The sequence below is a fragment of the Canis lupus genome, chromosome 30 (genome assembly GCF_003254725.2).
Source record: "Canis lupus dingo isolate Sandy chromosome 30, ASM325472v2, whole genome shotgun sequence".
Classification (NCBI taxonomy): Eukaryota; Metazoa; Chordata; class Mammalia; order Carnivora; family Canidae; genus Canis; species Canis lupus.
Genome location: NC_064272.1, coordinates 32,464,925 through 32,477,085, shown reverse-complemented (window position 1 = coordinate 32,477,085; position 12,161 = coordinate 32,464,925). Strand labels below are relative to the sequence as shown.

The window sequence follows — 12,161 nt, the reverse complement described above, 5'->3', positions numbered from 1 at the left end:
CACAGCCCGTTATCAGGGCCTTGGAGATTTCGTGTCCCTCTTGCCCAAGACCTCTTTGGGCGGTTTACTGGAGAGGGTTCCCGAGAAGTTCTCAAGTGCACCCCGGAGGCCGAGGTCGCGGTTCCCGGTGTGGCCCTGACTGGCCGCGTCAGGATGGGAGAGGAAATGCCCCGTCCTCGCTGCTGGATCGGGAAGTCTGGTGGCGGGATCCTGCGGGTGAACAAGTCCTGCCCCCCCCCCCCGCTGCTATTGGGGGGGTTTCTAGCTTTCGTGTTGCGGTGGCGCGAGGCGCTCAAGGATGCAGCTTGATGGGGTTTGCAGTGACCCTCAAGCAGCCACCCCGCCCTGGGCCGCCCTTTTTGATCACTCCAGGATGCCTTGCCTCCTCCCCTCCTCCGGGAGCCCCTGCCCAAACAGGGTAATTCCGAGGGGCTCCCCCAGCCTCGGCTCTGCACCCCCTGCCCCTGGCCTCCAAGGCCCCTCCTCTCCCGCCTCCTGCATCCCACCATCCTTCCTCAGCCCCAACAGAGCCTCGACCCCCGCCGAAAGCCTCCGGGTGTAGAAGCAGATGTGAGGAGGTGAGGCAGGGACGTCACCTGGGGGAGGAGAGACCCTTCCACGCGGAGGTTGGTCGGGAGAGAAGGGGCAGAGCAGACCGGGGCCTGGAGCAAGCAGGCAGGTGCAGCCCTCACCGGGACCCACTCCGCCCCTGGGCCCGGCCCCGCCAGCGCAGCACAGCCCGTTGGCCCCGAGGAGGCCCCAGGGAGGCGAGGGCTCCCCGCAGACAGGGAGCCGGCTCGGAGGGGAGGAAGGCCCAGGGCAGCACCCCCGGGGGGGCGGGGGGACGGGGGACCCGCCGCTGCGGCCGCTGGAACCCGACCCGGGCGCCCGGCCCGTCCCCGGGGCAGCGCGTTCATCACGGGGCCTCACCCCGCCCCGCGGACTTTGCCCTGGAAGCCGCAGGAGCCGAGGAGCGGCGGCCCTGGGAGCCCCAGCCCGAGCCCCAGCCCCAGCCCGAGCCCGCCGGCGACCGCCCGACGCCCCGATGGTGGGTGGGGGTGGGGGTGGGGGTGGGGGTGGGGGCCGGGGCCGGGGCGGGGGCGCCCTCCCTGACTGTCTTCCTCCCTCCGCTGCAGGCCAAGTTCCTTTCCCAGGACCAGATTAATGGTAGGTCGGCTCTGCTCTTTAATTAGCGACTCGCTGCAAAATGTGGGGCTCATTAGGCAATTTGCTGTGCTGGGTGTGCGGGCGGGGGAGGGCGCGGGGGCGCGGGCTGCGGGGGCGCGGACGGGGGAGCGAGGGCCTCGCCTTGGCCAGTGCGACGGGCAGGTGGGCGGACGCGAGGGGGCGCTCGCCCGGTGCCTCCGGCCGAACGCTGGATGGGGGAGGGCAGGGCAGGGCAGGGCAGGGCAGGGCAGGGCAGGGCCGGGCCGGGCAGCGGGGCCACCTGTAACTGGCTGGCGTGAGGGCGGAACGAAAGAAGGGGCTGCGAGGGCAGAGGCCCCGGGTCCGCCCTCTGGCAGGCGCCCCGGCTCCTGGGCCTCGGTCTCCGCATCTGTGAAATGGGGGCGGGCTGAGGTGGCCCCTGCGTCCGCCGCCCTGACGTCGGGCCTAGTTTGGGCGTCCGGAGCGTTTCGTCCCCGCGCCCAGCAGGCCTCAGTGAGGCCCGGAGTTGTGTTTCCAGGAGGCCCGGAGGGGAGAGTTGGGTTACACGGAACAGAGCGCGGACCTGCGCGGGGGTGGGGGTGGGGGTGGGGGAGGCAGCAGAGCCCAGCGAGGGTCCCGCAGGCGCTGGAGGTGCTTAGGTTACGTGGGGTAACCATAGTGCTGGGTCCCCGGAGCCGGGTCTGCAGCGGGTGGGTGGCTTGCAGGCCCCAGGGGGGCACCTCGTCTTAGACGGCGCCGCATCCTCACCCCAAGACCCCCAAGACGAAGGTAAAAACCTAAGGCCTCTGCGTGGGGACAGACTGCGTGGCGACTCAAGCTGGGGTCTAGCTGTCGGCCTCGGGAACTTTCCTCCACCTCCAACCAGCCCACGCCAGGTTCTGAGGCTCAGTGACCCCCGCTCCTGGCACCTGTGAAGCTCCCAGGAGGGAGGAAGGGAAGCTTCCCCATGGATTCTGGTATCAGACACCAGGAAGGTGGCCGCTCGCGTCTCCTGGATGCAGGTTGCACACAGGTGGCCCGCTCCAGTGGGAAGGGCAGGGGCTTGGAGGCAGCAGGCCTGGGGCCCAGTCACCTCTCAGCCTCCGCTTTCTGGTCTGTGAAGTCGGGAGAATGCCCCGGCCTCCCAGGGCGCTGTGAGCAAGGGGCAGAGACAGGTCAGCCCGGGGCCCGGCTCCTGCCAGGTGTCGCCCGGACTCACTCTAGGACCCACTCATTCTTAGGATTTTTAGATTTTGAATTGCCTCTTCAAATCAGCCATTCTTAAACCGTGTAGCAGCAGAGTTTCAATCCCTGCATGGAGACAGCATAACCCTATTGGCATCCGTGGTGCTGAAGACTTGCAAGAGGTCTCACTTTTAATGAATGTAATTTGTACAAGGGTGAGAAATAGCGTAACGGTGGCTCACTTAGCAGATTGAATGACAATACGTTCATTGGGGAAGGAGTTGCATTCACTGACATGCGACCTCCCTTGGCAAACCGTGTTAAATGGAAACTAGGTTGGCAGCGGACACGAGAGTTGGCAAAACTCACTCGTGATGATCAACTGGCTGGAACGGGACCTAGAATAGCGCATATTTTATTATCATTTATAAGCCGTGTGCTCCACAGCCTGCACGGCTGTAGAGGGTATTAGAAGACTTGCCATACATAGATCATGGAGCCGGTTATTCTAAACATCCCCTAGCACACACCTGGTGCTATCCTAGGCCCTGGGGAGGATTCTTTCCTGCCCCGGGGCACTTGCATTTTCAAAGGGAAGACCTCAGGGGGCTTTTCAACCTGATTTATTCTTTCCTTCACCAAATACGAGTCCTTTTTTTTTTCTGCGCCAGCTCACTTCTAGGCACTAAGATACGGCCGCCAACATGATAGACAAAAGCCTTTTGCTCACTCACACAACAAAAGCGGTAACATATATAGGGTGTCAAATGGCCTGCCCATCAGAATAGGCCAGAAAGGGGGAGCAAGGAGGTGTGGAGGTCGTGGGGCTGCGAGGAGAGCGGCCTGCTGTCCTGTGCCAGCACCAGAGTCCCAGGGCAGGTCTGGCCGGCCAGGTGTTTTGATGGTAGATTTTGTCAAGGTGGGAAGATCTAACAGGAGGAGATGGGATCCCTTTGCCCCTGGCCCTGCTGATGGCAGGGGCACGGTCCCCATTACTGACCCATGTGGGAGAGGAAGTGTGCCCACCTGTAGGGCCTGGCCCACTCCAGGTCCCAGGGGTGTGATGACCGCCCTCCAGCGCCGGCCAGCCAGCCAGGGACAACTGTCAAAGGAGGAGGTCTCAGAGCGCAAAGTCAGACAGAAGCAGGGCGTGGCCGTGAGAGGTCCCCAGGAAGGGTGCTCTGGGCGTTTTAAGCCCCACGCGCGCGGGGTGGCTCTGTCCCCTATGTAGGGTGATGGCGTCACCCCTGCTGGCACTGGGCCCTCTTGGAGGGAATTAGGTTTTGCAGGAACCAAAGGTGGGATCTTAGGCCAGGCTCTGGGGCTGCTTCCCCTGGGCCACTTTAGCTCCTGCCTCCTGGTCATGTCTGTGTTCTGGCTTTCTCCAAGCCCATGCTCTGGAAAGTTCTGAAAAGGGCTAGGCCTTTCTCTTCAGCCTCTCCACAGGCACAAAGGTAGCTAACTGTCTCCAAACCCTGCCAGGGAGCCTGTCGTTTATTAGCAGCACCCCTGAAATCCTCAAGGAGAAGCCTTAATTGGGGAACACAAAGGGGCCTTGGGGCAGGAGCTGCGGGCCCTCCCCCGCCTCCCCCGCCCCCTTCTGCCCCCTGGTGGCTTGGCCTAGGAATCCAGGGTGCAGAGTGGCCTCGTGGTGGAGCTCTGTTTCAGGAGCCAGACTGCCTCCCCGCCCCAGCCCCCCCAGGCCCTCAGCTGCCCCAGCCTTCGGTGGCCCGGTGCACCATGGGAACCGTAGAGGCCCTGCATGACACGTCAGGGGCCACTGCAGGATGGGCCGGGTGGAGAGCTCAGCAGGGTGAGCCTGCCACTGTTGCTGTTACGTCCGCTGAGGAGCGGCTGGCCCAGCCTCTGGGAGCGGGTGCTGAGAGGCCCTGGTGCGGCTCACCCAGTGGCTCCCCCTGTAGGCCTCAGGAGTTGGAGGGTCACCTGGGCAGCTCTTGACCAATTCTTTTTTTTTTTTTTTTTAATTTATCCATTTGAGAGAGGGAGCACGAATGGAAGGGAAAGGCAGAGGCAGAGGAAGAGGAAGAAGCAGGCTCCTGAACAGGGAGCCTGATGCGGGACTTGAACCCTGGACCCCGGGATCATGACCTGAGCCGAAGGCAGACACTTAACCACCTGAGCCACCCGGGTGCCCCAGCTCCTGACCAGTTCTGATGGCAGCCCCACCCCAGCCTGAATCTGACTCTTTAGGTGGTGGTGACAGTGGCAGTGATGGGGCGCAGGCCTCTTCCCCAGCTCCCCGCTGGCCTCCTCGTGCTCCCGAGGCAGGGAGCTGGGCTCCCTGCGCCCTGACACTGGTCTGGAGGAGCCTTAGCTCCAGCAGCTGGGTGGAGAGAGCAGCCAGCCAGATCCGTCAGAGCCTGGGGGCAGCCTGCGTTAAGAGCAGGACCAGGGCGTGTGTCGGAGGACAGCCTGGAGGTGGCAGGCTGGAGAGGGACGCAGCCGTGCGCACAGAAGTGGTGATAACCGTCACCTCGTAGAAGAGCCCTTCTCTGCCAGGCCTTCCCAGAGAGGGGGGAGCCTCTCAATAACCCGGAGCCATTATTTCCCAGGGGCCCCACATCAGCTGTCCTTGCGAAGGCACCCTGGAGTCTGCACGCCCTGCTGTGGCCCCCGGGGCTCCACGGGCAGGCCCTGGAGGGTGGGATTGCTTTCCTTTGGGTTTAGTCAGTCATGGAAGGGGAGAAAAGAGGAAAAGAAAACAGAGAAGGAAGGGAGGGGCTTGAGCAGGAAGGGGGCCAGAGGGAGGAAGCAGAAGGGAAGTCAGGAGGGGGAGGGGACAGGGTTGCCAGATAAAGCACAGGCCACCCAGCAAAAGTTGGGTTTCAGATTAGCCACAAAAGCTTTTTAGTATAAGTATATCCCATGCCAAATGTGGGATATACTTATACTAAAGATGTCCTCCTGGTTTATCTGAGATTCAGCTTAACCTGGCAGCCCTGTATTTTTCTTTGCGGTTGTCTGGCAACTCTAAGAGGGGAGAAGAGTCAGCAAAAGGCAGGGGCAGAGAAGGGAAAGGGAAGGGGGCGAGGGCAGAGAAGGCCCGGGGCCTGGGAGGGGAGAGCTGGCGCCGCTAACCCTTCTTTCCCGGCTGTGCGCAGAGTACAAGGAGTGCTTCTCCCTGTACGACAAGGAGCAGCGCGGCAGGATAAAAGCCACTGACCTCCTGGTGGTGATGAGGTGCTTGGGGGCCAGCCCAACGCCAGGGGAGGTGCAGCGCCACCTGCAGAGTCACAAGATCGGTGAGTGGGCTGGGCCAGAGGCGATGCTGGAGGGGATGGCCACGTGGGCGGCCACCTGCGGCTGTGGTCCTGGGGTGGGGCCCAGCAGGCGGGTGCGGGTCGTGGGGGCGTGAGGAGCTCAGACATTTGGGGGGCAGCTATGGAGACATCTGGCCAGGTGTGCTGTGTATCCCTCAGGCTTCCTCGAATCCCCACAGCAACCGGCGACATCCCCCTCTGTCACAGAGAACCACAGGATCTAGGCGATCCGTCACGGTTATCACAAGCCTGCAGCAGAGACAGTGCTCACAGGGATCCCAGGTGTTATGATGGGACAGTTTCCCTTCACTGGGTATCTGTCACATGCTGAGCTCAAACAGCTCGGGGAAGGAGGCACCATCCTACTGTTTTACAGGTTTAAGGATCAAGGTTCAGAGCCATTAGGTAACTTGCCCAAGTTCTTAAGCCGATGGTGGCGTCAGGGTTGGGACCTGATTCTTCTTTCAAAGACTGACCTCCTAAAAATGATGCAACACCCGAGAAAAAAGGTAGAAGGAAACCCACACAAGACGCTACCAAATTGTTGTCTCTGGTGATGCAATTAGGGATGATTTTCATTCCCTTTATTGTTGTTCCTTGTATGTTTGACAATGGGAACATCTAGGGCTTTCATAGCCAGGAACAAGCTTTATTTTTTAAAAAACAAAAATAACAATAAAAAAATAAAATAAAATAAAATAAAATAAAATAAATATAAAACAAAAATAAAAAAAACAGAGAGGTGTCAGAGGCCGGGTGGATGTTTGCATTGGTAGCTGGACACACAGGAAGGAAAGACTGGCCCAGAGGAAGTAGACTGGAAAGAGCACTTGACCTGGAGCCCAGAGGCGACTTCTCAGTGTCTGGACCTCGCCTCCTCCTCTTGCAGATGGGCTTGCACCATAGGCTAGGGTTACTCTCAGGTCCCATCAGGAAGTACCCACGGCAGCGCTGGGAGCCCATCGGGGGGCGGGCCTCTGAAGATCTGGAGCTGGGTGATGGGGTGCTCGGTGACTGCGAGACCCTGTTCCCAGCTCTAAAGGGGTGGTGGTTTCCTTTGGCTTCTGTCTCCTCCAAACAGGAAGTTGTGGTCAGGGGAAGCTCTGATTTCCTGCAGTTGTAGTGGGTGAGGCCCCCAGGCGTGCTTGGAGGAGGGGGGAGCTGGGGAGACTAGGGCAGAGGCCGCGGGGAGGGGGAGGGCAGGTGGGACTGGGGCTTGAGGCGGCAGGCAGGGTCATCTGTCCCTCCTTGTGGATATGCTGCAGTGGCCACCGAGGAGCGATGGATGCACAGAGTACTTCCCTCCAGTCCAGGGCCAGAGGGAAGCACCTGGAAGGGAGCAGAGGACGTGGGCCCCACCCTGGTCCTGCCACTGCTCTGTGAAGTGACTGCACACTCTGGGGCCTCCATCTCCTTAGTGGGCAAGATGGGGCGATGGTAATCTTGGTCACTGAGGATTATTGAAAGGATTAGGGAGGCAGATGCATGGTGGGGGCTCAGTGGGAGGGCCTGCCTCCTCCTCAGGACAACATTGTTGCCATCGTGGCACCTCCTGAATTAGGGGGCCATTGAGCAGTCCATGAGGACTTGGGCTGGGGGGGTGGCATTTAGCTTCTTCAGGATGAGCCTTTCCCTCCCTGCTCACTCTGCTGTGTTTGGGGGTTTCCCAGACAGAGATGGGGAGCTGGATTTCTCCACTTTCCTGACCATTATGCACATGCAAATAAAACAAGAGGATCCAAAGAAAGAAATTCTCTTGGCCATGTTGATGGCAGACAAGGAGAAGAAAGGCTACATCATGGCATCCGAGCTACGGTCCAAACTCATGAAACTAGGGGAGAAACTCACCCACAAGGAAGGTAAAGGCCTGGGTCCCTCTTTCCCAGCAGTGGGGGAGGAGGGGGGAGCTGGGGGAAGGACACCAAAGCCTGATCCCTGCCGGCAGGACCGTGCAGACATTGCCTGTGGTGCTTGCCCCAGGGGGCTGCGCCTAGATGTCTCGCTAGGTGGCCGCCGGAAGAACTAGGGGCCAGAGTGACAGAGGAAGTCCACCAGGGTGAAGGGAAGGCCTGTGGAGAGACAGCTAGGATCTCCTTGGGCCTTCATTTATGCTCACAAGACCCCTTGGGGCGCCAGTGTTCCCCATATAGGGACAAACAGGTGACAGGAACGGCTGGCAGACCTGGGGCTTGAATGCAAGTCTATTAGACACACATACGCCCCCTCGCTCTTTCCTCTTGCCAAAGCTGTCTTCTGAGGTTGTTGCTGATGCCAAATTTCCAAACTGAGATGCTACTTTGCCCCCTCTTCTCATGACTCAGCCAGTTCTAAGAGCTCTTCCAGAAGGAGCGTGCGGTGGCTTTTGCCTCACAGCTTCCAGCAGGCCTGTCTTGCTGCCTCGGAGCAGGATGAGGGACCGGATGAGGGACAAGGGGCTTGTGGCCCACACCCTGGGGACCTTGGAGGAAGTGACCTCCCGTGCTGGGCTGTCAGCTGCCTTTCTTCCAGCCTCGCCCCTCGGCCCCGTCACAGCAGCTGTCCCAGGTCCGAGGCCAGAGGCTGGCATTTCCAGTTAGGCTACTGGGCCCATCTGTGGTTGGGGATGGGAGCACAGGGCTAGGACACACCAGGCAGGAGGGAAAGGCTTTCAGTAATGGTGGCCCTTTAGCCGCTGGTTGGATCTCAGCAGATCAGTGGCTTGAATTAAATGTGACCCCTGGCTCCCCCTCCTTCTGGGGGCCCCTAGAGGAGTTTCTTAACCACTCTCACCCTCTCCTCTCACCCTCCTTGGTTTCTTGGTTGGGAAACGACGTTACAATAGACAATCCCCCAGGTGCCTCCAAGAGCTAACATTCTGTGAAGCACTCTACTTAGATTTTATCTGCAGTCACTAAGGCACAACGCAAAGCATTTAAAAATAGCGCTACAGACGGCACATTGAGCTTTCCCTGCATTTTCAGGCTGGCAGCGACCGTGATCTCATCCTTCGCTGTGGCTGTGTTCATGTGAACGGGGGGAAGCATGGGCTCTCCTTCCCTCTCAGGCTCTGAGGACACTGTCCGGCCTTTTATGTTCCAGGTGGAGTGTTGGCAGCGGAGGCCCAGCTGGGGCCTGCATTCTTCTGGTTAATGATCTCTGTCTAAAGCAATACCATGGCCCCAGACTCGCACACAGCTCTTGTTTGTTTAACCAGGGAAGAAACATTTCAAACAAACTGGTAATGTGTTCCAGACAGGCAGGAAGACCCATTTCCCTTCCCCTTGCTGGGGGAGAGAGGAAAGATGATACTAGAAGTAGGAATCTTTTACCCTGGGTGACTGAAAGAAAATCTTCAGTTTTATTAAGAAGCTTCCTCCGAACAGCTGGAGAAGGCTGCTGGGGAGGCCTGGGACAGGCTGATGTCAGCACCCTGGGTCTTTATGGGTTCCGGATAGACTGCCGCTCTACCCAGAAGCAGAAGCAGTGGTCAGTACTTGGCCCTGAAGCACAGCCCCTCTTCTGGGCAGGAGGGGGCTACAGGGCTCGATGCTGCAGGTGGTGTTGGACCTGACCACTGGAAAGGGTTGAACCAAATGGCTGACGGGTAGAAGCTTCTCCATGAAATAAGATAAATTACAGTCTCCTCAACATTCTAAAAATACTCAGAACTACCATCAGCTTAGGCACAGAGCATAGTAATTACATTTTAGAGGACGATGGATGGTTAAGCAGAGAAGCACAGGATACTTTCCAACTGCCCAGAATTATGTGTCGGGGCATCCAGTGCCAAGGAAGTTGACACAGGGCAGTGAAACAGTTTTTGCAAGGGGATGAGGATGGGCCCAAAGAGCCAAAAGCAGGTTGGCCCCAAGAGGCCACTGTGGAGAAATGGAAGCCAAAATGGTCTTCTCTTGCCAACATCTGGGACAAGCTAGTATTTTGTCCGAAGAATCCAGAAGTAAATGAAGTGATTTTTTTTTTTTTTGAGCAATGTCAGAGAACAATGACAGTTTTGTACACTTTGAGCTTTAGACACAGTTGAGTTTATTTTCTCTCATAATACCCCTACCCCCTAAACATACACATTTTAAAAAAGAGGTGATGGTGGCAGACACCACTTGTCACCAAGTCCCCTATTGGGGTGGGGCATGCCCATTAGGAAGGGAAGATAGGCAGGCCGGGGCAGGCCAAAGTTATGGGGCAGGGTGGCCCAGGACAGGGCTGCTGAGGATGTCTGTTCTGCTGGGAGGCTGAGAGGGTGGGCTGCAGAAGGTAACATCCATACCTAATACCAGATGTTTCTGGAAATACAGGCACGAGGGTCAGATCTTTTCTTAAAAAAACAAAAAACAAAACAAAACGAAAAACCAAAAGACAAAGAAGCAAGCAAGCACAAGGTGGCTTCAGTGACTTACTGGTCACTGGCACACCTCCATACCCTTTACCCACGCCCCTGCAGAAAGCCTGAATAACTCAAAATTCAATCAGTGGTCTTCAGGGGCAGGGGGTGGCTTGTCCTGTTCTGTTCACTGGTTTATTTCCTGGCCTACAGGAACGGTCCATTGGACACTAGGGAAGACCTCTGGGGAGCCCCACCCCCCAGTAGCTAACGTGATGTCCTATACAATAACACTACAGCCAAACTGAAAAATTAATGTGATTTATTGCAGTGGATGATCTTTTCAAGGAAGCAAATATAGAACCAAATGGCAAAGTGAAGTATGATGAATTTATCCACAAGATCACCATTCCTGTGTGGGACCACTGAACGAAGAAAATGCGAGAGAGCACCTCCCCCGGGCCTGAAAATTCAGACTGAGAAGTGTTTTTAAAAAGAAAAAAAAAGCTTTCCTTTCACTGGGGGGTGGGTGGGAGTGGGGGTGGGTAAACACAGCAGCAAGATGACATGACCTGATTGCAGCGCAGGGTAAAACTTAAGAGTGGCATGAAATGATTTCAGCCATGGCATTAGCATGTCTTTAATAAAAGATTTGTATTGATTTTAACAACTATCATTAGTCCAGCCTTTTATAGCATCGAAAGAGCATATGGTTTGGAGTTGGGCCTGGGTGGCTAAGTCATTTGACCCCTCAAAGCCTTGTCGGATCCTTGAACTTAAGTTGGATCGCTACTTCTTACCTCACAGAGCCTATTGAGGGTGGTCTGAGACAATGACTTGGAAACGCCGTAGCAAACTGTAGAGCACCATGCGATCCTGAGTTACCGAAGTGGCATGTCTCCTAAAAAGTGCAGTCTACCAAAAGTCACTATTCTGTATTTGGGTGCTGGAACCGTCTTCCACATTTCCAAGGTAAAGTCAGTGCTATCGGAGAACTAGCATCAAGCAAAGAGCTAAAACAAACAAACGAAGAACTATGGTTAACATTTCTGGCAGCATCACAGGGCCACTGACAAATTCTGATTCCCAACACAACACATAGTGACATCGTTCAGGATATTCATTCATAAACACAGAGTATGGAGTGAAAACAGTCACGTTAAAACAAATAGCATCAGCCAAACGGCAGGAAGAGTGATCCGACTTTACAGCCCACACCAAAGGACACCAGATGTGACATGTTGCATTCATCAGAGCCTCGCAGATCTTGAGGAGCTCCGTCTGAATTTCAAGCTCTACTGTTATCACAGAGGGTCACGGCACCACGATGGTCTGCTCAACTGGGCCAAATTGATCATGGCTTCAAGCCATTTCCCCCCAAGACTAATGGAAAGTAATAAAGGGATGTAACAGGCCACAGCCACGATATAGCAAGAGGTCTGCCGGGACCTCTTCCAGCTGGAGCGGATTTTTAAGTGAGTTATGTAGCCAGGAGGTGCCAGGCTGGTGCTCCCTGTATGCTCAACAAATTTGTGGAACCACTGGTAGTGTCAGCACAGCCCTAAAAAGGGCTGGAGTCAGTCACACACCAGCATGTTGAGCAGGGGCAGGCCAGAGCTCTGAGCACAGAGATTTTCATCCTTATATGTATCAAAATTGGGCACTCTGGGCTGTGGCTTTGTTTAATGGCGCCTTAGTGGCTCAAGCAAAAGAAAACCAAATTAAGAGGGAGGTGGGTCTCTTGGGAGACACAAAACACAAATCTAAGGGCTAGGCGTGAGGGGAACCTCGAGGGACAGATCAGTCCTGGCCTTTCTATGACTATCTCCAGATGCTGTGGCCTCAGACCTAACCAAGGTCCTCAGAGAGGAGACTTTCATTTTCCCAGCAGTGTAACTGCCAGAGGGGGCAACTGGGAATTCCTAGGAGCTGTAGAAGGGTCTCAGTGGAGGCAGGCAGTAGATGGTCCAGACCCCCAAGCAGGAGAAGTTGTGACCGTCTAGCTGGGGGAGGCTGCAGGATGTGGGGGCACACCCAGGTTTTGTGCGGTCTGAGGCTTCTACTATGTGATGGCCTTCTTCCAAGAACACATGAATAGAAATACAGAATTGCTAGACTATTCTCAGGACCCTCGCAGAGGCCAAAGTAGTAGGGCTGGGGGGCAGGCACTGGTACTTAAACTTCATTACCTGAAGGCTCCTCTGGCACCCCATAAAGAACCACTGTATTTC

The 12,161-nt window shown here is 56.6% G+C and overlaps 1 protein-coding gene across 4 annotated transcripts; it reads left to right on the top strand.

The window, feature by feature from the left end:
• Nucleotides 1–481: 481 nt before the first annotated feature.
• Nucleotides 482–10,603, top strand: CALML4 (calmodulin like 4). 4 transcript variants are annotated; one of them, XM_049104107.1, is made up of 5 exons: nt 482–578; nt 1,137–1,167; nt 5,454–5,594; nt 7,283–7,471; nt 10,262–10,603. In XM_049104107.1, exons 3-5 carry the CDS (start codon nt 5,528–5,530, stop codon nt 10,357–10,359), a joined length of 354 nt encoding a protein of 117 aa, XP_048960064.1. In that variant the 5' UTR covers nt 482–578; nt 1,137–1,167; nt 5,454–5,527; the 3' UTR covers nt 10,360–10,603. The 4 variants fall into 4 exon arrangements, with proteins under 4 accessions (XP_048960064.1, XP_048960065.1, XP_025328152.1 ...); XM_049104108.1 differs by lacking the exon at nt 482–578 and adding an exon at nt 586–675; XM_025472367.3 differs by lacking the exon at nt 482–578 and adding an exon at nt 683–1,048.
• The last annotated feature ends 1,558 nt before the right edge of the window (nt 10,604–12,161 follow it).

Coding starts and splice junctions, on each gene's coding strand:
- CALML4 (XM_025472367.3), top strand. Junction 1,168..5,453: donor TTCCCAGGACCAGATTAATG/GTAGGTCGGCTC, acceptor GGCTGTGCGCAG/AGTACAAGGAGTGCTTCTCC. Junction 5,595..7,282: donor CCTGCAGAGTCACAAGATCG/GTGAGTGGGCTG, acceptor GGGGTTTCCCAG/ACAGAGATGGGGAGCTGGAT.